Source organism: Podarcis bocagei (assembly GCF_964188305.1).
Source record: "Podarcis bocagei genome assembly, chromosome: 8".
Lineage (NCBI taxonomy): Eukaryota > Metazoa > Chordata > Lepidosauria > Squamata > Lacertidae > Podarcis > Podarcis bocagei.
This window is the reverse complement of record NC_138133.1, coordinates 43,889,761-43,913,240: the sequence shown is the minus strand read 5'-3', so window position 1 is coordinate 43,913,240 and position 23,480 is coordinate 43,889,761. Positions and strand designations below refer to the sequence as shown.

Sequence of the window (23,480 nt, the reverse complement as noted above, 5' to 3'; positions counted from 1 at the left end):
GTAAAAATGACTATATGAGCAGCTAACCCAACACAGAAGCTAAGCAACACCTTACATACCTTTAAATGCTTTGTGGCATTTTCCAAGTCTGCAAGTATCCCATAGGGCACCAGGACAGGGCCAGTAAGGTTTACCAAAAGCATGGCTTCATCTAGTTTGTCCAAATCATTTAACAACAATCCTGTGCAGTCGTCATCACAAGCTGAAGAAACCATTTCAAAAAAATATTAAGTTTTAGTTGAATACGCAAAACTGGATAGCACCGAACAAGTAAGTTCCACTCATTCCAACAGAGCTTATTTCTGAGCGAGTGTGCTTAGGAATGCAGTCTTATGTAACCGTAGTATCTACATGCAGTATCAACAAACACCACCTCATGTCTACAGGAAATCCTTGTTCTTTTCTGGACCACCATATGCATCGACGGAGCGTGCCTACGCCCACTCCACCCCCTTCTAGCACCCCGCCCCTTTTCATAACATCTTTATGATGTTTGGAGGCTACGTCTGGGTTTGGTGCTGTGAACACTTGCGTGATCACTCATCATTCAGATGCGCCTAAATTAGAAGTTGCCAGTATTATTAACACATCAAAGCAAAAAAAGAAAGGAAGGGGGACACTCACCAACACATTCATTTTCCACAAGAATGTGCCTTGATTCACACTCATCACACAGCTGCCCTGTTACACCTTGTTTGCAGATGCATTGCCCAGAGATATGATCACAATTATTGTGAACAGAACCGTTTGGGTTGCACTGACACTGCTGACAGTGGCCACCAGGTGCTTTAGGATTGCCATAATAACCTGGAGAACACCTAGAGGGAAACAGAGGTTCATTTATTTATTTAGTTTATTTTGTTTCTTCAGTTTTCAGCACACACCCTTCATCAACACACAATCCCAAGGTGGGTTGCAACCTATAACAATGCAATGCAATTTAACAGCAACATGCGATGCTGATGTTAAAACACCATATAAAATGCTTAAAAATATATCACTATGGCTGCAGGAGGGCCCTCGCTCAACGACAGGCCATATTACTATATCAGACTCCAGCAAAAGCTTGGGCAAAGAGATGTGATTTTAGCTGGCGCCAAAAAGCAAGTAACATTGGCACAAACCATCTCTCAGGGGGAGGGGCATCCCATAGTCAGGGCATCACCACAGAGAAGGTCCTAACTCATATCATTGAGCAATATTATCTCACCTGGTAACTAGACCGTGAAAATCTTAACACATGGGCAGAGCCATTATCTCAAGTCCCAAGTTGTCTGAGGACTTTATAAGTTACCAGTCATACTTTTAACTTGGTTCGGAGGCACCCAGTGCAGATCCTATAGAACGGGCAATCTACCCAATTTCTGGAACTCAAAGCTGCCAACCCACAGTGGAAGCCTCTTGATGGTTCTGCGTATCCCTCACCTTTCACAGTATTGCCCTTCATATCCAGTGATGCAAGCATTGCAGTAGAAATCACTCACACCTTTCATAATGCATGTGGAACTAAAGCTTGGAGAAATAAATAAAAAGAGAAAGTTTTAGAAAGAATTCATATATACCCACAAAAAATCTATTCACACAGGAATGTGTGTTTCTACTGGTTTGTATGCAATAGAGGGTGAAAGTAACCATCTTGTTGGGGGAAAGGATTTCTGCTTGTGCAATGGGACTTCCTCCCCGCTCCCCGCTCAATCTGTTCTGTGGGTTCCTCCAACCCTCCAGAGAAGATTGGGGGAGGGGGAGGGGCATGCGATGCGGAAATCCAAACCTCCCTTTCTCTGATGGTATAGCTGCTTATTGCAGCATTGAATGCACACCACTGATTGTATGAACCGGCTCTCAGTTGGATATAGGGTGCTTCCAAATGGATGTGTATTGTGGAATCTGCGCTCCCCATGCACACGAGTTTTTGCAGTTCCACAACGCACCGCTGGCATCAAAATATCAGTCCATGTTTTTACCATTATATCCAAACTACCCTTTCTCGTGGAAACCTGGTAAACTAAGGAAAGGAAAGGGGGGGAGGGAAAAAGGGAAAACCGGCAGCCAACAATCCGTTTATGATATTTCAGCGATCCTTTTGCGGTATTGAGCTTCTGTATGGAAGCACCCATAGACACAATTCACAAAGAATATTCAGTGGAAAGCTACCGCTCTGGATTAGCCATTTCATCATCTATCACCATTACTTTTCAAGCTACCCACACTGACCCTGATAATGGAATCTCTTAGCTCAGGGATTTAAAAACAAACCAACAGATAAATGAAAAATTCCTAGAAATACAACCTCTACCTTGCTACAGTACTACCTGGAAACAGTAAGTATAACAATAGTAATTATTAAAAACATCAAAGTTAATTTTTAGTTACCTCCCTGGGCTCATTCTTGGACATGCACACAGAGAACAATCATTGACAGATCCAATCACCTTGCCGTAATAGCCTGGAGCACAAACACTGCACTGGTCACCAACTGTATTATCTCTGCAGTCCTAGCAGGCAAAATCAGGAAGTTTAAGATGAAAGCAGAAAATTCAACAGAGAACATTTAACTTTGGTGGGAAAAGAAAAGAGGCTGAAATCTAGAAAAACAGCAAGGTATAAGGAACAGGAACATTCCATCTCAAGCCCTAATATCCCTGCAAGAGAGGAACAGGTATGCCCCCACTTTGCCAAAGGTATTCCAAAATGCAGTCCCAATACCTCCCAAGTCCCTCAAGCCAATTCAAGTTACCCCTACTCGTGACTAGCCCATGTTAATTTTTATAAACTGTAATTAAAGCTTTTTTTGTTAACGCTGCAATGCTAAAACACTGAATTCAGAGGGCCTTACTTTATCAGTGAAGTTTAATTTGTTAAGCACAACCATTGCACTGCCAACCCCATCCTCCAGTGCTGCAAAAATGTGTGTGTGTGTTAAATTGTTCCTTGTTGTTGTTCTTTACAGACCTTAAGTAAATACTTAAATGAAATAAAAACATGCCCACCGATTAATCCAAAGCAGTGTGCAGCTTCCGTCGAAATGTATACTATCCAAGTGTAAAAAAATACTTCACATTTTCAATTTGGGAACTTAATAGGATTTTCATGAACTTTCATTCTTTGGAATTTTCTTTCCCCCCCCACCCCCCGAGTTGTTAAGTTATTGATACTGTGACAAAAACCAGCCTAGCCCTAGTAAGTCCACATACCAAACACTGTCCTGTTTCTTGGTTGCAAACATCACTGTGGTTGTTGCATCTGCATGGCACGCAAGGTGGAATGAATGAGGGGAAGGCTTTAAGGTTTGCAGACTTGTCCACATATTGTTTCTCTCTGTAGTATCCTTGTGCACAGTCCTACATTGTAAAAGAGTTGAACATGCTTTTAAACGGCAACTGAACTTTTGCTTGTTCAGAAGATATTTTAAGACGCCCCAGCAAGTAACATACCTGGCATGAGAGGCCTGCATAACCTTCAGGGCATATACATTTCTCAATGAGATGAGCAACTTCCTTAATCAATGGCATCTCGTCAGCTTTCATAGCAATTTCCATAGAGACATTTGAGATTCTAAGAGATAATTACATAAAACAAAAATGATGCAGTGATGTTCATTTAGGAAACAGAACCTGCAATTTGACTGTTTACTAGGGGTGTGCTTCAATCACAAAGTTTGGTTTGGAGCCCAGTTCAGTGCTTTTAAAAACAGCCCGCCTTAGGTATTGCCATTTATATCTTGACTATGCAGGTAATCTCTCAAATATGCACTAATAATCTGAGTCCTACTAATTTAACCCTTAGTTTCCTAAAAAAACATAAAAGACTAGAACCAAAGAGTGTTTCACCAAGTACAAGCAGTTTCCCACATGCACTGGGACACTACCAGTTTTCCACTTCAAGAGGCTGTACTGAAGGCTTGTTCTGTAAGGTACTATGATTTTCAGGTTTTTTTTGAGTAAAGTGGCCCTTGAGTATCACTCATATCAAGACAACATGCTTACTACCTTACTCACATTTTATCAAAGTTAAGAGCCCCTAGGTAGAGTAGTTAGCAGAGGTTTACCTGCTTTGTTGTAATCCTTGACCATACGATGCCTTTATCAAGATGTACTCAACATTGCTCAGCACTGACATGAAGTCAGAATGTGAAACAGATTCATCAGACACCGAATTAAAATATTTCCAGGAACTCTAAAGAAAAATAAATTTGCATCACTTGCGAACACCTAATGTTACAATGTTGGTTGATGGTATTAGTTTTGCAATGAAAGAGGAGAGCAACAAGGCACTTCCACAACCAATGAATTTGGTTCCAGGCAGAAGCCAAAACACTTAAGCTCTTAAATTGTCTTCACATGCACTCTGATATGGCAGGGGAATGGTTACAGACTGTGCGAGCAACATAAAATTACACTGTAGCCCATCCCTATGTTGCAATATTGTGCTATGCCTGAATATGAAAACCATAGTTTGTTGTTCGTTTATAAACCTTGGCTCATGTCAACCATGGCTCAGTGTTACTTGTGAACCCAGCCTATATCTTCAAATGGTGCACAACCCAGTCTGGAGAGGTATTTGCAGTGTACACCAAGCAAAATCTCTGCATTGCTGCTGTTACCTGTTTTCATCCAATAGTATCTATAATGTTTTCAAACAGAAATTGCAGAGTTATGACAAGCTTAAGGAGAAGGTGCGGGACTGGCTACATTACTTTCAAATAAGAGAGGTCTATAACTTGGATAAAAAAATTGGTTTCCAGGTGGAAAAATCAAAGTTGGAAACAGAACTGTTAGAACCCAATGTAAAGATACTTTCGAGAATGTATAATCTGCTGTTGAAATGGAATACTGAGGAAGAAACAGTAAAATCGGGAATGATAAAATGGGCACAAGCCATAGGTCATAACATTATGTTTGCTGACTGGGAGAAGTTGTGGACCACCGGGATTAAATTTACAGCATGTAATGCCTTAAGAGAGAATATAATGAAAATGATGTATAGGTGGTACATGACCCCAGTCAAGCTTGCAAAAATATATCATTTGCCCGATAACAAATGTTGGAAATGCAAAGAGATTGAAGGTACACCTTTGGTGGACGTGCCCAAGGATCAAGGCCTTCTGGGAAATGATATATAATGAACTGAAAAAGGTATTTAAATATACTTTCCCGAAGAAACCAGAGGCCTTCCTCCTGGGCATAGTTAAAGAAGGATAGAACTTTTTTATGTATGCTACAGCAGCAGCAAGAATTCTCATCGCAAAGCATTGGAAGACACAAGATCTACCCACCTTGGAAGATTGGCAGATGCAACTAATGGACTACATGGAAATGGCGGAAATGACTGGCAGAATCCGAGACCAGGGAGAGGAGACGGTGGAGGAAGATTGGAAGAAATTTAAAATTTATTTGCAGAAATATTGTAACATTTATGAATGTTAAGGACATTGAAATGAATCGCAGGGGCTTTAGCAACAAAGTAAAATGTAAGATTGGATTAACAACAGATAAATTAATAGGATATGAATTTGCTGAATTAATTTTTAAAAAGGGATACAAGAACGGGAGACGTGAGGAAGTCCGGAAAATAAGCTAATTGAAGATGAGAAATTAAGAAAGAGGGAATTTTTGTTTTTTGTTATTATATGTGTTTTTATCTCTTTTTTCTTTTTCTTTTGATGTGTTTAATGTTTGTATTTTTGTATTGTATTTTTTTGTGATTTTGTATTTTTTTTGTCTTTTATTGTGAAAACTTAATAAAATATTTATACAAATATATAATGTTTTCAAACAAAGCCTTGATCTAGGATTAACATGTTTCCACAATATGTGTGGAATTTTAACAGGCATCTAAGACTCCTTCCCAGATCTATATGAAGCGGCATTACATCTTGCTTGAGCAAAATGGTCCCAAGACAAATGTTGAGGGAGTTCCAAAGTAGTACAAGAAAAAGACTTTCTCGCAGGCAAAGCCTCTAACTCATCTAATTGAAATGTTTTAAACTCACCTCTATCATTTCTATTTCTTCATCTTGTCTTACTCCATTCTCTGGAGCAGGAATTTCCACATAGATGACTTGTTTACTGGTGCGACCCCCTTTCATTAAGATTTGTGGTTCAAGGTTTGAGGTTCCAACGCCATCCAAAGCATAAAAAGCTACTGAGTATTTCAATTTTCCACCATATGCCATGAGCTGTTTGGATGATAAATCATTACACTTTTATTTTCTTTGATGATTTTAACTGAAATCTAGATCAGGAGGAGGAAAAAGCTTAATTGAAACTCAGCAGCTCCTCATCCTTAGTCTGATATCGAAGTAGTCCGATATTGAGACTACCTTTATTCGGATGATTTTTTGCATCTTGGAATTTAATGGAAACCTTGCAAGAGCTGAGATTGCAAAATGAAAGCAAAATACTTCACAACACAGATTTTCTGGAAACGAATTTAAATAAAGTTTGGGAATGTTGATATTGCCAGTACACAGGTCCTTGCAAGACCTTGACTGTGTTAACAAAAAAAAGAGCACAGGTTGATCAAAGCCAGAATCTTCTTTTCAGCAGCAGCCAACCACAAGCTCTTCAGCTCTTCTTGAACAGGGCATGAAGTTAATAGTTTTCTTCCACTATGGCTCCCCAATAGCTGGTATTCTGGGGTATATTACCTTATAACCCAGAGAGGTTCCATTGGACAATCAATGTAAACATTGGTAAAGATCTCAGTTGTAAATTTGCCTAATTTACTTTAAAAGTCATCTAAAATAGTGGCCAACACCACATTGTGTGGCACTGAATTCCATAAACTACAGTAAGTTTAAGTGCTATATGAAAAAGTCCTTTCACTATTATTCTGCAAGCAGGCTCAAATCTAGCACAGAATCTAAATATGCTACAGAAAATACTTTTGCTTTAACATGCATTTAGAAATAAGAAGTGAATGAATACTAAAATTATGCACACTGGTTTTTTAAAATATATATTTATTTTTGTCTCTCTTCCAAGTTCTTAGAAGGTGGCAGTCCTTCTCATGTCCCCACCCCCAGAATATATAGAAACACAGTCAAATCCAGATTTATTCATAGTTAGAGCAGAACTATTGAAATCAATGGGCCCTAAGGGGGTTACATCAGTCACAACTATTTCAATGGGAATACTCAAAGAATGTCTAGGTCCGACCCTAAAAATAACTCATATGCTTACCTGGTCTCCCTGGAACTGATCCGGCAATTTCCAGTAAAAAGGTTCTGTATTCAAGTGTTGTCGGACTGCTTTGACATCCATTAAGATATCAGGGAACTGGGAAAATACACCTTCACTGGTTCCAGTGAGGTTACTGTGAGAAACCACATACAGAACCGTCTGCTGCAGAGAGAGGGTGACCTGAAATGCCAGACTAATAGGTCATACCTCTTTGTAAAATGCACTATATCATTTCTAGCTAAGCAAGATTTCAAATTATCTGTTTTCAAGTAAATAAAGCATACACATTATAACTTTGAAATTTTGAAGGAAATTTTTTTTTTTAAAAAAAAGTGTTATATTCCTGTATTACTATGAAGTAGTTTCATAAAGCTGAATGGCAGTATATGAATGCATCACTGGCTTTCCCATGTATAGTTCACAGGTCATGTCAAAGCAAGTCAGTGAGGGAGAAGCAGCCACAGCAGCAGAGGAATAAAAGGTAGCGAAGACCTTCTTTGCATGATTATCATGGTGTGGCAAAGCTTTAGGGTTGTACTATGGCCCTAGGATTACTAGAGCTCAATCCAATCCAAACTTCATTGACAAGGAGATGTAAACAAATGCTAGTAATATTTTATTTGTTTATTACAAACTTTTGTATCCCACCCGCCAATCAAATTATCTCCAAGACTGTTTACAACAGATACAAATCAACTAACTCATCTGATGCTATCTGGATGTCCAATAAAGGTGACAATGGCACATGGTTTTAAAGCCTCTTCCCAGCTCTCTGCTGTTCTTGCAGTCACTGGGATCAAATACGAGATCAAGCTGCGTGCAGATCAAATTATGACAAAACAAGGTTCATATGCAACTGAAAACCATGCACAAAGGGTGAAACTGCTTTACTCACTGGAACTCTCACATGGTCTTCTACTTCTGAACACAACTCCGACATCCCAGAGCAAAAGCATGAAATGCATCCCAAAGCATTGGTGGCATGAAGAGCAAACGTCCCAGGTTTGCATTCACTGCAATGCAATCCAATCACATTCTCCTGACAAAAGAAATAGATTGTTAACGCCAGTAAGGCTTGAACACTGGACTGAACAGTTTTTTACAGAAAACACTAGTTGATGTCTGATCATGTGTAAGTGACTATTATTGTATTATAGGCAAAGAAAAATGCACAAAGAAAAATAATAACCAGGCAAAGGTTTCATGCTACCTTGCAGACACATGTACCAGTTTCCTCTTCACAGTTGCAGATTCCTTGATTTTGATCACACATGTCTACTTTGCTGCCACGCAAGTCACAATCACAAGGAATGCAATCTGGGTAGTCTCTATACCCCAAAGCACAGATAGCGCAGCTGTCTCCTCCATATCCATTCTTACACTGACATTGAGCAGTCAGCTGGTCACACTGGAGACTGACTGAACCTATATCACTGCAATTGCAGGCCTTAGAAGAAAACAGGACAAGAGATATGTGAATCTTGCAAAGGTCATGAAGTTCAGAAACTATAAACTTTTGACAGACATTAAAACTTGCCAGCAATTTTCTGTGGAGGAAAGTCCAACTTTAGAAATTGAATACTTTACCCAACATTCTCAAAAGACTTATCATCTGAGCCCTAAATTATATTTCCCCATAGTAGATAATATCGGTTTGCAGGAGACCATTAAACAACTAGAATTGATCCAATACGAGACATCACCATTACAATACCTTTAAAAAAATAACCCGTCTAAACAACAAATTACTTGGCCATGAAGCAAGAAAAAGGAGGCAGAGGACTCTCACAACACCCCATATGTGGGACTCCCTACCTCAGCAAGTTAAATCATCTTCCTCTTTATCAGTGTTCCACCAACATCTTAAGATAAGCTTTAAATAACCTTTGATTCTATTGCTGTTTTTATTAGCTGAACTGCTGCTCTTCTCTTAAAAAATAATAATCTGGAAATTGTAGTTTAGAAAAGGTTCTGATCATACTTTGTGAAAGATCCCTGGTTCTCCTTGCATAATTACCACTTCCATAGTCCTCTGGACAGAGGAAAGGGTGTTAAATCTTACATATGTAGAGTAGATAATCCCTTGAAAGTGTATTAATGGGTTCTTTTCACCTAATGAAGAGCTTATTGAAGTCACAGCTCACTGGTTTGCAGTTTGCATACTGCATCTAATTCCTTATTATACCTTCTTTGTCTACCACTTACAATGTGCTTGTCACATTTCCCCCCTATACTTGCAGCTATAAGCTTGACGTCAAATATGAGCGTTCCCATGTGAAAATATGGAACTAGTCAAATTGTTCTAGAGCCATGCAATCTTGTTTTAGCTTCTTCTTTTTGTTTTGTTTTTAATGAAACACATTGTTATGATAAAGGTGATCTCCCTTGGTGGACAAATTCTAGCTTTCTGCTTCATACTGGCTTCTTAGAAATAGACTGCTTAGGCTTCAGGTTATAAATATTTTGAGAATATAGAATCCAAGGCTGTATGAGCCAGTTTTTTATTAATGAATTGCTGGATGGTATTTCTTTTTCCACAACCAGAAAAAGACTCAAACTCGGGGAAATTCCTTGTCCTCTCAAAGACAATGTATCTTTCTAGTAACAATTTAAATCATCCACCCAATATGGCTCTCATTAGTGAAGCTGGATTGATTAAGTGAAAGAAACTGTTATATACTGTGGAATTCTTACAGATGTTTACCTTGATTCATGGTTAAATGACATAAACCTCATTTATTATGATTATGTCAATAAAGGGGACATATATTGTTCTACATACATCAAAACATAGGGCAGGAAGAAGAAAAAGTTTCTTTTTACCAGCATTAGCAAAAGCTAATATAGCAGAAGCTGACCTAATTTGTAGTGTTTAAATACCACAAATTCAATGTGCTATCTTGTGAAATATTTTTTTAAAGCTTTATTTTTTAAAAGTTTCCTAACAAGCACAACATTACCTTGCACCCATTCTCTGGATCAAGACCCCAGAAGTTCTCCTCACATAGTTCACATTTTTCTCCTTCAGTATGAGGGGGGCAGATGCATCTTCCAGAATCTCCATCACAAACATCATTTGTATGAGCACAATTGCAAGCTACAGGAAGAAGACAGGGAGCAAGTAACCCATTTTGTCAGTGCTGGTAGACTAATAGCAGTGCTAGTAGCAGTGCTGTAGCATCAGGTCCATCTCTGCTTTAGGTGGGCTCCACCTGTGAGTTTACTCATAAGGATGGAAGTAGCTCATAAACGTTTCCTATAAAGTCCTTTCCAATGTCTGAACTGGACTGTACACTGGTATTATCCAAGGTACACTGTTGTGTCTTAGGTGTAACCAGTCCTTTTTTTTTCTTTAAAAAATGTTTAGGGGTGCTCTCATTTTCCTACTCATATTGAAATACTGCCCCTCAATGAGGCCAAACTTAAGAGTCACAAAATGTTTAGGGGTATGCGTACCCCTGTGTTCCCCCCAGAAAAAAGTACTGGGTGTATCCGTTCAACATCTCATTTGGTTGCCTCTCTATTGGGTCACCATTTTTTATCTAATGCTTTTTTCATGTTGGAACATTCAAGGGCCAACTTTGACATGACTACTGAGAACTACATTAAAAAAATATGCACACAGAGCTCAAACTTCTTCACAGATCGAGTCAATAGTAAAAGCAAGATTATTACCAACACACCTCCTATAATCCCCACACAAAATGGCAAAAGGGAAAATTGGCACAGGAACCATTTTCATAAACCCAAATCCTTATTCCAATAGTTGGATTAATTGGATTCCCGTTGCAGACAAAACTTGATGAGAAATGCTTTGATATTACTCTGCTGACCAGGCTTTACAAATAAATAAATGCTAAAGAGGCTCACAACTGACGTTTCCCATGGTGCAGCACAAAGCATTTTGTTAAAAGAAAATTTGTAAGAGTTTAAGAAACTGCCATGACCAGATTATGGGCTATAATTTACGTGTGCAGCCACCGTCCCGGAATGCATAAAAGCCATGAGCGCAACGATCACACTTCTCCCCAGCCACTCCTGGCACACAGAGACATTGTCCTTCATCATTACAGTCCTCAGCAGTTGAGCCAGCTTTACTGCAGTTGCAGGGACGGCAGCCAAGTCCGCTACTTAGGCCGTAATATCCAAGCTGTCACAGAGAAAAGAAAAGTGTTTCAGCAATATTTCATAGTTCCCTGAAACAAAAACAATTCCTCTCTTGTTTTCTTTTTCATCGCTGAATGCGATCCATTCCTGCTCTTTGGCCTGCATAAAAATAGTGCCTTTCTGCTAGGCAGTGTGTTGGGAAACAGCACCCAGCTCACATTTCCCCCACCACATAGAACTTATGGGTTCTACTGTGCCCATCAGAAGCCTTTGGAGAATATATAGGAAAAGCAAATATTGTTATTTTAGAAAGGCTTTTGAAATACACATCCAGTTTCCTAGATGAAACTCCTTAAATGCAAAAGTTCACAAAAATAAAAATGGGGGCCAGGTGGGGTGGGGGCAGAAGTTTTGTTTGTCAAGTATCTATTAGCATATGAATAGATCCCAACATTACTTACCATTGAATAACCATGCAGCACAAGTAAATGAAAAAAAAAGTTCAATTTTTTCACTTCTCATCAATGTCAAATACTACAATCCACATCAGTTACACATGTTTTAAGACATATATTTGGAGCTATTAGCCCAAATCTAAAAATTGCTGAGGTAACCAAGTTCAGCACAGTAACCTGTTCCGGTACTTCCGGGTTTCAGCAACCCAAAAAAATGCAACCTGAAGCGGCTGTAACTTGAGGTATGACTGTACTATGATTCGGCCCATGTCTCAAGACAGCATGCAGGTTACCACCAGCAGGCCGCTCCACCAACACAAATATGGAGTATAAATAGAGCATAGTATCTTCTGTCTGTCTCTATATATCTGACTGAAAAGAAAAGAGCGGATTTTCAGTAACTGCACAGGGCCAGGACCATAACACTAAGGTCATAGTATAATTGACAAAAGAGTAACTGCTGGCAAAGTGAGAGTGGGGGCGGGGTGCACAGCCTTCGCTGGCAAAAGGGAAGGCTTTCAAAGGGTGCTATTACACCCACAGGCACTGCCTAGGGGGACACCAGTAAAACATGAGTAAATTACCAATACATCAGTAGAGCAAAAGAAGTAAAATCATGTGTGCTAACATCAAGATTTATTATTTCTTTCTTACCAAACACTTATCGCATTGGAGTCCCACCACATTTCCTTTGCATTGGCACAAGCCAGTCTTCGGATGGCAGACACTGGAAATGGAGCCATTCGCATGGCACCCACACTCTGATGTGTAAAAAGCACAAATAGAAAAGCTGAATATAACCAGCTATTAACAAAATACTTGAATAACTTTTCTCTATGTGAGGTTTAGGATTCTATACCCCACTTTTGCATATTCTTTCCATCAATATTTTAAATTTGTATTTTTGGATCCTGGACTTAAAATTAAGGCCAAGATCTAAACAGCGCCATGTGTGAAAGGAAAGTATTTCCACTCAGGAAAGAAGGGGGGCATTCTGTGTCTCCCCCCCCCCCACCTGCAACTCTGTTCTACATCAATTCTGCTCTAGAGGGTCTTCCAACATTTGAGTAGCAGCTTTGTGCGAGTCACAAGGAGATGCAGTGAAAAGCAGAGGCGGGAATTGGCCCACAGACTATACAGATATCTATACATATCTTTGGAAAATAGACTAAATTTTCTAAAAAGAAAGCTGAGCACCAGAATTCAAAATACTCTTTTATGAGCTGTATAAAATGACTGGCCCCAGCTTGAACTACAGAGACAAATCCATTGCCAGCACTGATGTAGCATTTGGAAAACCCTCAAACACTCTTGCCTCATTGTTGTAAATAATGGAATCTACAATAAAAATGGTTTTGACTCCATTCATGTTGAAATACATCTATCTTACTCTCTTCTTGAGATGTCCTTGTACCAATACAAAAGTACTAGAGGCGATGCATACAAAGAGATGAGGCAGGAAACTACTCTCATTGCAGGAAACACAAGTATTTTTTGCATTGGGGTGCCAATGAAATGGCTTGGATCCTAACTAGGCTTCCACTGACAGGAATGTCTCCTGGGTGGAGTTCGACACACAGGACTGTTCTGCTAATGAAAAGCAGAGAGACAACTTTCACCAATTCCTCCAAAAGTCCTGTGTGCCACCAAAAATCTGCTCTGGAGGGTTGGGGAAGTAGACAGTAGAGCAGCATGTGAAGCAGCAGAGGGAGATGAAAGAATCAGTAAATATTACCCCCACCCTTCTGCAAAAATGATCCTCTGCTGGAACACAGAGGAACACCTGTGAAAAGGAGGAGATACTCTGTTCACAGTTAAGAGTAAAGTGATTCTATTTATTTATTAATCAATTGATTTCCTCAATCCTAATGTGCATTTTTTAGGACATTACATGAAACAACTGTCCTACGTATACAAAAATACTTGATCAGTTGATTTAACAGGAATTACTCACCACGGCAGTCTTTGCTGATCACCGCATCCCCATAATACCCATCAGCACAGCTTTCACAATGTTGTCCCACAGTATTCCCAATGCACTTCAGACATTCTCCTGTTAGGGGATTGCAGTGGCCATCTTCCATGGGATCTACATTGCCATTGCAATCACAAGGAATGCATGACTGCCCAGGAACCAAAGGATCACCATAGTAGCCATTTGCACATCTGCACAAGGGATTGGAAATTGTGTCAGGTTACAGAAAGCCACATATTAGAAACACATCACAAGCCTGAAGAGCATAGTGTGTTCATGTACAGATGCAAAACTAGGGTTAGTGGAGAAGTGGCTGAGAAAACTGTACATAACAGGACTGCAAAACTTAACTTCCATCTTTACTATGCTGCTTGAAAAGATAATTTCACCTTTTGTTATTCTATATGTGCACCTAATTTGATTTCAGGGGAAAAAGTAGAAATGGGGAGGGCAGGGGGCAAAATATTCTCTAAAATTACAAAAAAAAACAAAACACCACCAAACCCACCCACCCCTGCATACTTTAATTCCTCATTTTAAAAACATGAGATTTTATTGAAAGGTTATATATTTACAACTGCTTACAAGACTTATAGTGAAATGTTAGAATGATGGCAAACTTCCAGACCACAGTCCAAATTAGGCCCACCTGCCCCATATCTGGCATATGACACCAGCAGCAGGGCAGGTAAAGATAGGGCTGCAAAAGGAACAGGAAAGAGCCTGAAAACACACTCCTTACTGTTCCTTGCTCTTCAGCACTTCTGGTGAGGTCTGCAGGAAAACACTTCTTTTGCTCTTGCAGTTTGACTTCAAACCATTCAGGCAAAGGGAAATACATTACCCAACATCATGGCAAACCTTTTAAGATTCAGATTCAAGTTCACTTACATGTTTTCCCTATAACTGGGTGCACACTGCATTCAAAGTTAGCTCAGCTTTTTCGAATCACCCCAGCATACTGCTCTGCATTAATCTTTTGCAGATGCCCTTCCCCCATGGTGGGTCACAGGCAGTAGTGGCCAGGGTGGTGGGGCAGAGCTGCCATTCCAAACCCTGAGATGCTGCTACTTACCTGGACAGCTTTGGGGCAGGGCAAGGTGGTAATGAGGTCGGGGCTGTGCTGATGAACTGACAGAGTCAATCCAATACTCCTGTTAGTGCACCCACACAGCCCCAACTTTTCTGCCGCCTTGTCCTGCCCCAGTCTCAGTAAGTTGCAGCAGCATCAGCATATAGACCAGAGCTTAGGGTTGCCATACGTTCGGAATTTCCCAGACATATCCAGAATACTGCATTCAACAGCAGTGTCCGGGCAATACTTGGCTAAATGTCCAGGAAAATCCGGACATATGGCAGCCCATGGCAGCAATGCTCGACAACTTTTCTGTCCGGATTTTCACAGTTTGAAATGTGGCAACCCTACCAGTGCTTTCCAAACTGTGTGTCACGTTAGTGTGTCGGCTGCAGTGTGTAGGTGTGTCATGTGAACGCTCCCTGCACTCCTCCCAGGGCTGGAAACGGATTAGTTTATCCTCCAGTTTGCTAGTAAAACTGAATTACTGTGTCATGAAATGATGCATGTCTGAAAAGCGTGTCACCAACACGAAAAGTTTGGGAAACTCTGGTATACACACATGAGCAGATATGGTAACCATCAGTATTATTCCCATCATGAATGGACTAGCCCTTTTGCAACACCATCTCTCTCTCTTTTACACACAAACACACACGTCAAATCAGCAGGGAGTGGGGTTTCCACTTCTGCCAAAAGCAGCTTTGGGGAACACATTCCTGAAATGAGACTGACACGGGTACAAGTAATGTGTATTTTGAGCAAGAATTCTGAAACAGGAGAGAAGCAAAACTGTTATTTCCAAATATATTTAATTGACAATATTTGCTGTTATTTCCAGGGTTCTAGTTGCATACCTTTCACACTTGGGTCCTGCATAACCCGGAGGACATTTATCACAGATAACTTCACCTCCATTATCCAAGTGACAGGTAGGACTGAAACTAAAAAACAATTATTTGGGGGATTATACTCAACCTATACAGTTTAAAAGCAATACACGTTAAATGCACACTCTGCATATTTATTACATGAATTGTGGTCACTACTGATAACACCACAGAGAACACCACAATGAGTGTTGTCCGGTGAGCGTACCATTTCCTCAACAAGAGCTTCTCTGTGAGGCAACATAAACTGCTTTTTTACATTTCAGAAAGATGAAGAACTGGGGAGAAATATGCTTTCAGGGGAAAGCGAATGGGCATACACGAACCTTTCAGCATGCTTCTATAGCAGCTTGCTGGATTGCTACCAGTTTCTAGCAGCTGTGCAAGAATCAGCCTGAATTGATTTTGTTCACATAAAGAGCATTAACACTAAAATATTTTCTAATATTAGCAACGCATGAAAATACCTTTACAAGGAAAAAAACCCCAAGGGCGACATTTGTATTCAGTAAAGTATTGGAAAATTTCCAGCTCCTTGTCTTAGCCGTCTAGGAGCTATCATTTCTGAAGGGTACAGTGGAATTCTTGTCATGTTTTAACACCTTCCCTTCAGATTGATTTCTCTTCCCACCCCCCATTCCTTTCTGTTTCTAACTGGCACTGCTTGTCTGATATTGCTGGAGATGTCATGCAATGTTTCCAGTTAGCAGCTTACTTGTTGGAAGCAGTTTTCAGTGGGCAGGCGCACGGCTCACAGTCCTCTGGAGTCCCCCTGGACGGCGTCCCATAGAACCCAGGCAAACACTGATCGCAAGAACTCCCTGTAGTGTTGTGCTTGCAAGCCTGTGAGACATGCAAGACACCTTTTGATACTTATTCTGAGTGGAATTCTATCCCCGGAGGGGGGAATCTCAGCATGAAATGACATGCAGCATTAGGATTCAAAGAACAGAAACAAAGAAACAAGCAGGCTATTGACAATATGCTTTTCCAAGCCAGCAGCAACAATTCCCTCATTAGCAAATATTTGGTCTCATGGATTAGTTGTGTTACTTTGACTGTGGACTAAATCAGTTTGCTAATATTGAACTCTGAACTCAGGTTAATTTAGAAGATTTAAAGTTATTTTTTTAAAAAAAAAATCCCTTTGAGGAAAGGTTCCCTTTCTGGTGCAGAACTTAACGGAACCAGCACAAAAGTTGAGGAAATGTAATCACATAGTTATGCTCCAATATTTTTACTACTTGGATCCACAGGAATTTTTCCACTCAGCTGAGAAGGAAAAGCTATGGCTTTCATGACTTTTCATATAAAAGTGTTTTATGTCAGTTCTTGCCTAAGCCAGATAATTTAATTCCTTTAACATGCACACACAAAAAAAAAACTTTTTAAAGTTACAAAAGCTGGGTGGGAAGATGCGCTTCCATGCTTCTTTGGGGTATATTACAAAACTGCCTTGCACTGAAAAAATTATATGAATTGATGTTTTTTTAATGTGATCTTTTCGGAAATGAAAATGAAAGCGCACTGCAAGGTAACTTACAACACAAACACCATGAATGTCACACTCCGTTGCATGATCATGGCAATCACATGGCTGGCAAATCCCTCCAAAAAGTATGCCACCTACTCGGTAGTAGCCAGGAAGGCAGGACTAGGAAAGAAAGAAATGACAGCACAAAACAGTTCTTACAGCACTTCAACCCGATTATTAGACTATTTGAAAACCTATTAAAAGTGAGTTCTGAGTTAGCTCTCCTATAAAACAACAGCACAAATGTGTCTCTGAACTCAATCCACAGATCTATGCTTAAACAGAACCTTTGTCTGGCATGGGGAGTAAGTAGTGCTGTTTGCTATATAGCGTAATCGTCTGTATTTATAAAACAAAAAACACTAATTAAATATGTTATTTTTTAATATTTATACTCCGACACACAGGGACAGAATCCCATCATACAGATATAAAACCAGACTTGGAAAGGACCCAAATATGACATCCAGACCAAATAATCCCAAACCCTATTACAATAGTCCCTGAAATGCTGCCATATTTTCTTAAAGCACATTAAAATATATTCAGGAATCTTGCATACAGTGTCAATTAGCACATATGAGAAACTGTAATTTGTCAAATTTATAACAGAACAGCTGTTAGGTGTTCAGCTTTAAAAATAATCTATGGCCTATCCAACCTTCAGTTTCTTTAGCTATAAACTCCGTAAAAATGTGGGGAAATGTTATTTTTTAGCAAGTGGATAAAATTGCCATAAACAACTGTAAACAATGCAGATTAGAAAATGTTGTTCTGCCGTTAAGGTTTTAAAAACTGCAAGCAAAAACAATATGATCTTTATGTGGAAAGTATATTGAAAAGTGCTTCCTTCTTGTATATAAAACCATGACAGATTACCTCACAAGAAATCCCAGAGTAGCCTTGGGGACATTCACAATATTCTACATCTGCAGCTGAAGACACATCTATGAGATTAGCATTTGCTGTATCCAAAGTGACAGAATCCAACCTGTATCGAGACAGCAACACACACACACACACACACACACACACACACACACACACACACGAATATTCTAGTTAACAGGTATATGAATTGATTCAATAAAATAAATATATTGCTGAAAGATTTGAAAAGAAAAGCATAAAAGGGATCATGAAAACCATGTATCACTGAAAAGCTAACCTTCCTGAATAGCATTGTAAGCATCATGGTACTCAATGGGGGCAACCTCTGAGTAGACACTAAAGGATTTCACTGGAAGGGGCTATACATTTAGAAAACATACCCAGGTATGGATTCGGACCATACCTTGTTAATATTTATAGAGTCACTTATCAATTACATTTGGCGATGTATTAAATATCCTGGTATTAAATACCAAATTAATTCCCAACATAATTAATATGAGCTTTGCATCATTTGCAGTACTCCAGCACTTTCTATGGATACAGGGTCCTGTGTTCTCTGATATACAGAAACGTGGGGAAAGGACAGCATAGGAAGTTGCCTTATATCGGATCATACTATTTGTCCATTCAGCCATGTCTCTGGCAACAGCAATCCAGGAACTTGGGATGTGGGAGAGGGACCACATCACCTGCTACTTGAGTCTTTAATAATTGAAGCATCAGGGAACCTAGGACATTGTGCAAGCAAAGCATGTGCTTTACCACTCCATCTAACCCTGTACTATGTACTCTGATTCTCATGGTTCTCCAGACTCTCAGACATCCTTCCCCAACACCAGCTATATGGTATTTCTAACTGAGTATGTTAGGAACTAAAGCCAAGTTCACAAACATGTGCTAAGGTCCCTTCCCAGTAATTGATGTTTTCATAAAATCCTAACGTCTCAATTTACAAATTAGTCATTTGTGCCCAGGTCATCAGTTCACATCACCAGAGATGTAAAAAGATGGACTGCAATTGACTCAGACTATGCATTTGTGCATAGTCATTTGATGGCTGGACGGTGCTCTCGAAGCTACAAACATGAGTCTGACCAAACTGTGGGAGGCAGTGGAAGACAGAAGTGCCTGGCGTGCTCTGGTCCATGGGGTCACGAAGAGTCAGACACGACTAAAAGACTAAACAACAACATGCATTTGTGGGATTTCTGCATATTTGCCTACAATCTGAATCTTCACTAGTCAAAGACTTCACATTCCCAAGGTTTCCACAACAGACAGAAACTTGTTTTATTGATTCCGATGACTCAGGATACAAATTTCTGCATCAGATTTCATACCCTGCACATACACATAGAACTCTCAGCACATCTTTTCTGATGTGTCTATCAGTTTATCTTAACATGACATTTCAGCAAAAAAAAATTAGACATTACAGCTCCACAGTAGCAACAAACAAATGCACACAGTAGCCTCATCTTATTGGATGAAAATAAAGAATAAATGTGAGATTTGGTAATATAAAGTCTCCTTGTTCCACACAGTCTGGTACAGAACAATGATTAACAAAATGTCATCTTATTAGAATTCAGAAGCACATACTTTCCAACTTAAAGGCTCTAATAGGATGCAAGAAAGGAAGGTCCATCCTTCTCGCTCTGCAACTGGTCTTTTATAAATGAACTGCTTTGTCAACAATGCATGTGCTAGATGAAACCAATTTATTTAATACCCTCTATCACCATAGGCAAGGAGGGTTGAGTGTGTTCCCTCTTTTAATAATGATGATGACAAAAAAGTAAATGTCTGGGCCATGGGCCAAATCCAGTTGTGGAAAGGCCTTTTACTTTGCCAGAATAAGATTTCAATTGCAAGGTATAAATCTGCAACGAACTGGCAACAGCTTTATGTGGACCTCTAGTATACTCTGTTAATGAGTTGCCTTCTTAAACTTCCTCTTCCAGAGTTATTAAAGGTGTAGGATTCCTGTCCCCCTTTTTATCTGGAAATTTTGCCCATAAGTAAGGAGAATCTTGCGACCTAATTTTCCAAAAGTCCTCAGGTCAAGATCTAGGCAAGAATTAAGTGAAACGCTTGAATACATACATTCCAATATACTTAGAGCTGACACAGGTAAAGTTAGGATTTTGCTGACAGAAAATTATTAACAGCATAAATAAGGCCTTAAGACTGTGGAAACTTTTTCTGACTTATGTTCATCAAAGAATATTCAACTGGCATAACAGAAAATTTATTTCTAAACTGAATCTTCTTGTGTCCATTACCTGTATACAGCCTTTTTTGCAATGTTGTAACTGGCCCTGATCAAAAGATGGGTAACGTTTGCCAAAACTGTCATCAGCATATCTCGATCTATTAATTTCTTCGTATTAAAATCAACGAAGTTTTCAGACACAAGTCGCACAGTGCTGGAATACTCCTCATATGGTTGCAAAGACAACCCTTCAGATCTTGTACATAAAATTTGTCCATTGCCCTGAAATGATACATATATAACTGTATAGAGCTTTCCATGACAAAAGTTAATTGGAAATTTGTTTAACCATATAACTTATGAAACATTTACAAAGAACTGTCCTCTTATTCCAGAATCAACTTTCCAACCTTTTCACAGTTCATTCCCTAAGAAAAATTCTGTTTAAGTTGATCCATGTCCAAGGGATGCCTAGATTCTGATTTTAAACACATGGAAATAATTCCCACCAAAAACAATGGAATTTGCTTCCATGTAAGGTGTTTAGAGGGGACGTGGGTGGCGCTGTGGTCTAAACCACAGAGCCTAGGGCTTGCCGATCAGAAGGTCGGCAGTTTGAATCCCTGCAACGGGATAAGCTCCCGTTGTTTGTTAGTCCTACTCCAAGTGGACCCACTGAAATTACCGGACATGACTAATTTTTGTTCATTAATTTCAACAGGTCTCCGCTGATACTGGATATAACCTGCTTATATAGCACTTTTGGGGTGTTAAAAAGGCTTCATATATATATTATATTATTGAAATCCACCCCCATATTGCAGAAATGACAAGGCTGGAGAATGTGGCTTATACTTTCAGCCACCTGAAAGGTTTATGGCAAAGGAGACTATCAAATTCATAGCTTTAGGCTTTGAATTAAACTCCTCTAACTGGCAGTAACCAAAATGCCAAGCAATACAAATACACCATTCACTGCATTTAATTTGTTTAAATAAATCTAAAGGCAAGGGTCCAAAAGGCTGCATACACACACTGGAGCTTTTCGACCTGCTCATTCCATCAGCAAATATCCCACCCCCAATAAGCTATAGTCAAAAGGTGATCAGATCTACCATATTGCCATTCCATGACACACAAGAGTTGTCACCAGAAAGGGGGGGGGGACCAGCAACCAATACGACTACCATCCATGCGTGTTCACCTGTGTTTTGCGCATTCTTTCTCTTTGAATCCCATGCTCTACAAACCACTATTTCAATTCACATAATCTTAAATTACCTGAACAATAACATCCACATTAGATACCAAATCACTATCCGTACTGTCCATGGGAATTTCATAGGACACAGTATACTTCAAATAACCACCAAAGGAAGTGAGCTGGAAGAATAAAAGTGTAAATATTTTTCAAAAAAGAAGTTTTTAGCATAACAGGGAAGAGTAAAACTTACATGCAGCAGGCTGAACAACCATTTCCCCATTCTTACTTTTTAGCACCAGTGTGGATTCCTCACTATTAAGAATTTACCTGTAAAATGCACCCAAATAAGAGATAACACTGCATCACTTGCCATGGTAGAGAGTGTGTGCTTACTTTGCCCACCCCAACCCCTTGTTAAGTGCATAGAGCTGGACGAGGAAGCTAAAAGAGCAACGATCTTCCAACGAGAGCCAGTGTGGCGTAGTGGTTAAGAGCGATAGACTCGTAATCTGGGGAACCGGGTTCGCGTTTCCACTCCTCCACATGCAGCTGCTGGCTGACCTTAGGCTAGTCACACTTCTCTGAAGTCTTTCAGCCCCACTCACCTCACAGAGTGTTTGTTGTGGGGGAGGAAGGGAAAGGAAAATGTTAGCCGCTTTGAGACTCCTTAAAGGGAGTGAAAGGCGGGATATCAAATCCAAACTTTTCTTCTTCTTACTACTTCTTTTAATTTTGTGCCCTTTTCATTGGTACCTGAGCTGCTGAACAGAAAGCAGAGCAGCCCAAAGGGTGGGAGGGAAAGGGGGGCAATTGCAAGATGGGGAGCAGCAAAACAAAGTGATTGCTGGAGCGAAAGTGGGCTGCTGCAGAGTCTATGGGAGAGAGAGGCAACACAGATCATAACGGATCCTCATAATTTTTTAAAAGATTCCCCTCAAAACCATCAACAAATAATAGCTCTTCTCCATGCCCACAGATGTATTCTGAAGATTGTTGGTGTTTTTGTTGACATTCTTTGTAGAAACCATGAAGATCCATGTCTTGTTTCAACTTTTTGGTGATCCCCCAACTACAGTGCAGTAAATCACCTATGGAGAATTAACTTGATGGTGGTGGGGTTTGGGGGGGGCACATGTTAAATCATAAAAATTCAAAAGGGTCCATTTTAATTCTACTGGATCCAACTATTATCCAGACCCATTAAAAAAACCATTTGTGTGAGTTTGAGTAGACACACTTCCTCTTTATGTTTCTCTTCAGTGGACAGGAGTGATCCAAGGGAGGGAGGAGAGAAGAAACTAAAGGGTTTGATGCCCGTGGCACTCTCCCAAAATTCCTCAGGTGCCCATGGGCCCAAAAAGATTGGAGATCCCTGTAATACGATATAGAATAGTTACAAAAACAACAAGAAGTACCTATTTTCCCTTGGATACTTACTTTATTTCCAAGATATGGCTTGGGTGCAGACCAGTAATAAGGAGACTTCAGTATTTTTGCAGCTGCTATATTATTAATACTTATTTGATGAGGTCCATCAAACTGATCTTGTTGAGGCTGTACGGTTTTTGTGGTAAGTGGAGCAGTCACCAGCCACCCAGCCATAGAAGACACCTTAAGGAAAAGAAACTATAAAACATAATTTACCACACCTAGAAAGTTAATTTACACACAATTGTGTGTGTGTGTTTTAATGGAGTAACCATTTTATTCTACATAATACTGCCTACTGTTGAAGCACAGGACACTTTTATCTCCCAAAGGGGCACAGGGGGAAAAAGTATCATACAGAAAATTGTTTTATGTACTCTTGGCTGGAAGAGATGTATGCATGGACCAATTCACCACTGCAATCGGCACCCTCAGAACACCTGTATCCATGTGCTCAGGCTTCCACAGTCTGATTCACACATCCCATTAAACCACAGTGAAAATAAGATGGTTTCTTTC

At 39.7% G+C, this 23,480-nt stretch overlaps 1 protein-coding gene across 1 annotated transcript in view; it reads right to left on the bottom strand.

The window, feature by feature from the left end:
* LAMA1 (laminin subunit alpha 1) overlaps positions 1–23,480 on the bottom strand; it is a 92,248-nt gene that overhangs the window by 35,621 nt on the left and 33,147 nt on the right. Inside the window, exons 12-33 of the mRNA XM_081205509.1 lie at positions 22,971–23,144; positions 21,611–21,712; positions 20,400–20,611; positions 18,100–18,211; positions 17,230–17,340; positions 16,402–16,529; positions 15,654–15,740; positions 13,701–13,912; positions 12,401–12,507; positions 11,154–11,334; positions 10,145–10,281; positions 8,395–8,631; positions 8,080–8,223; positions 7,185–7,364; positions 5,993–6,178; positions 4,049–4,176; positions 3,435–3,555; positions 3,195–3,341; positions 2,374–2,495; positions 1,426–1,512; positions 625–818; positions 60–202 (exon numbers count right to left, since the gene is read on the bottom strand). Coding sequence (XP_081061635.1) covers positions 60–202; positions 625–818; positions 1,426–1,512; positions 2,374–2,495; positions 3,195–3,341; positions 3,435–3,555; positions 4,049–4,176; positions 5,993–6,178; positions 7,185–7,364; positions 8,080–8,223; positions 8,395–8,631; positions 10,145–10,281; positions 11,154–11,334; positions 12,401–12,507; positions 13,701–13,912; positions 15,654–15,740; positions 16,402–16,529; positions 17,230–17,340; positions 18,100–18,211; positions 20,400–20,611; positions 21,611–21,712; positions 22,971–23,144 — 3,252 coding nt within the window. The remainder of the gene's footprint in view (positions 1–59; positions 203–624; positions 819–1,425; positions 1,513–2,373; positions 2,496–3,194; positions 3,342–3,434; positions 3,556–4,048; positions 4,177–5,992; positions 6,179–7,184; positions 7,365–8,079; positions 8,224–8,394; positions 8,632–10,144; positions 10,282–11,153; positions 11,335–12,400; positions 12,508–13,700; positions 13,913–15,653; positions 15,741–16,401; positions 16,530–17,229; positions 17,341–18,099; positions 18,212–20,399; positions 20,612–21,610; positions 21,713–22,970; positions 23,145–23,480) is intronic.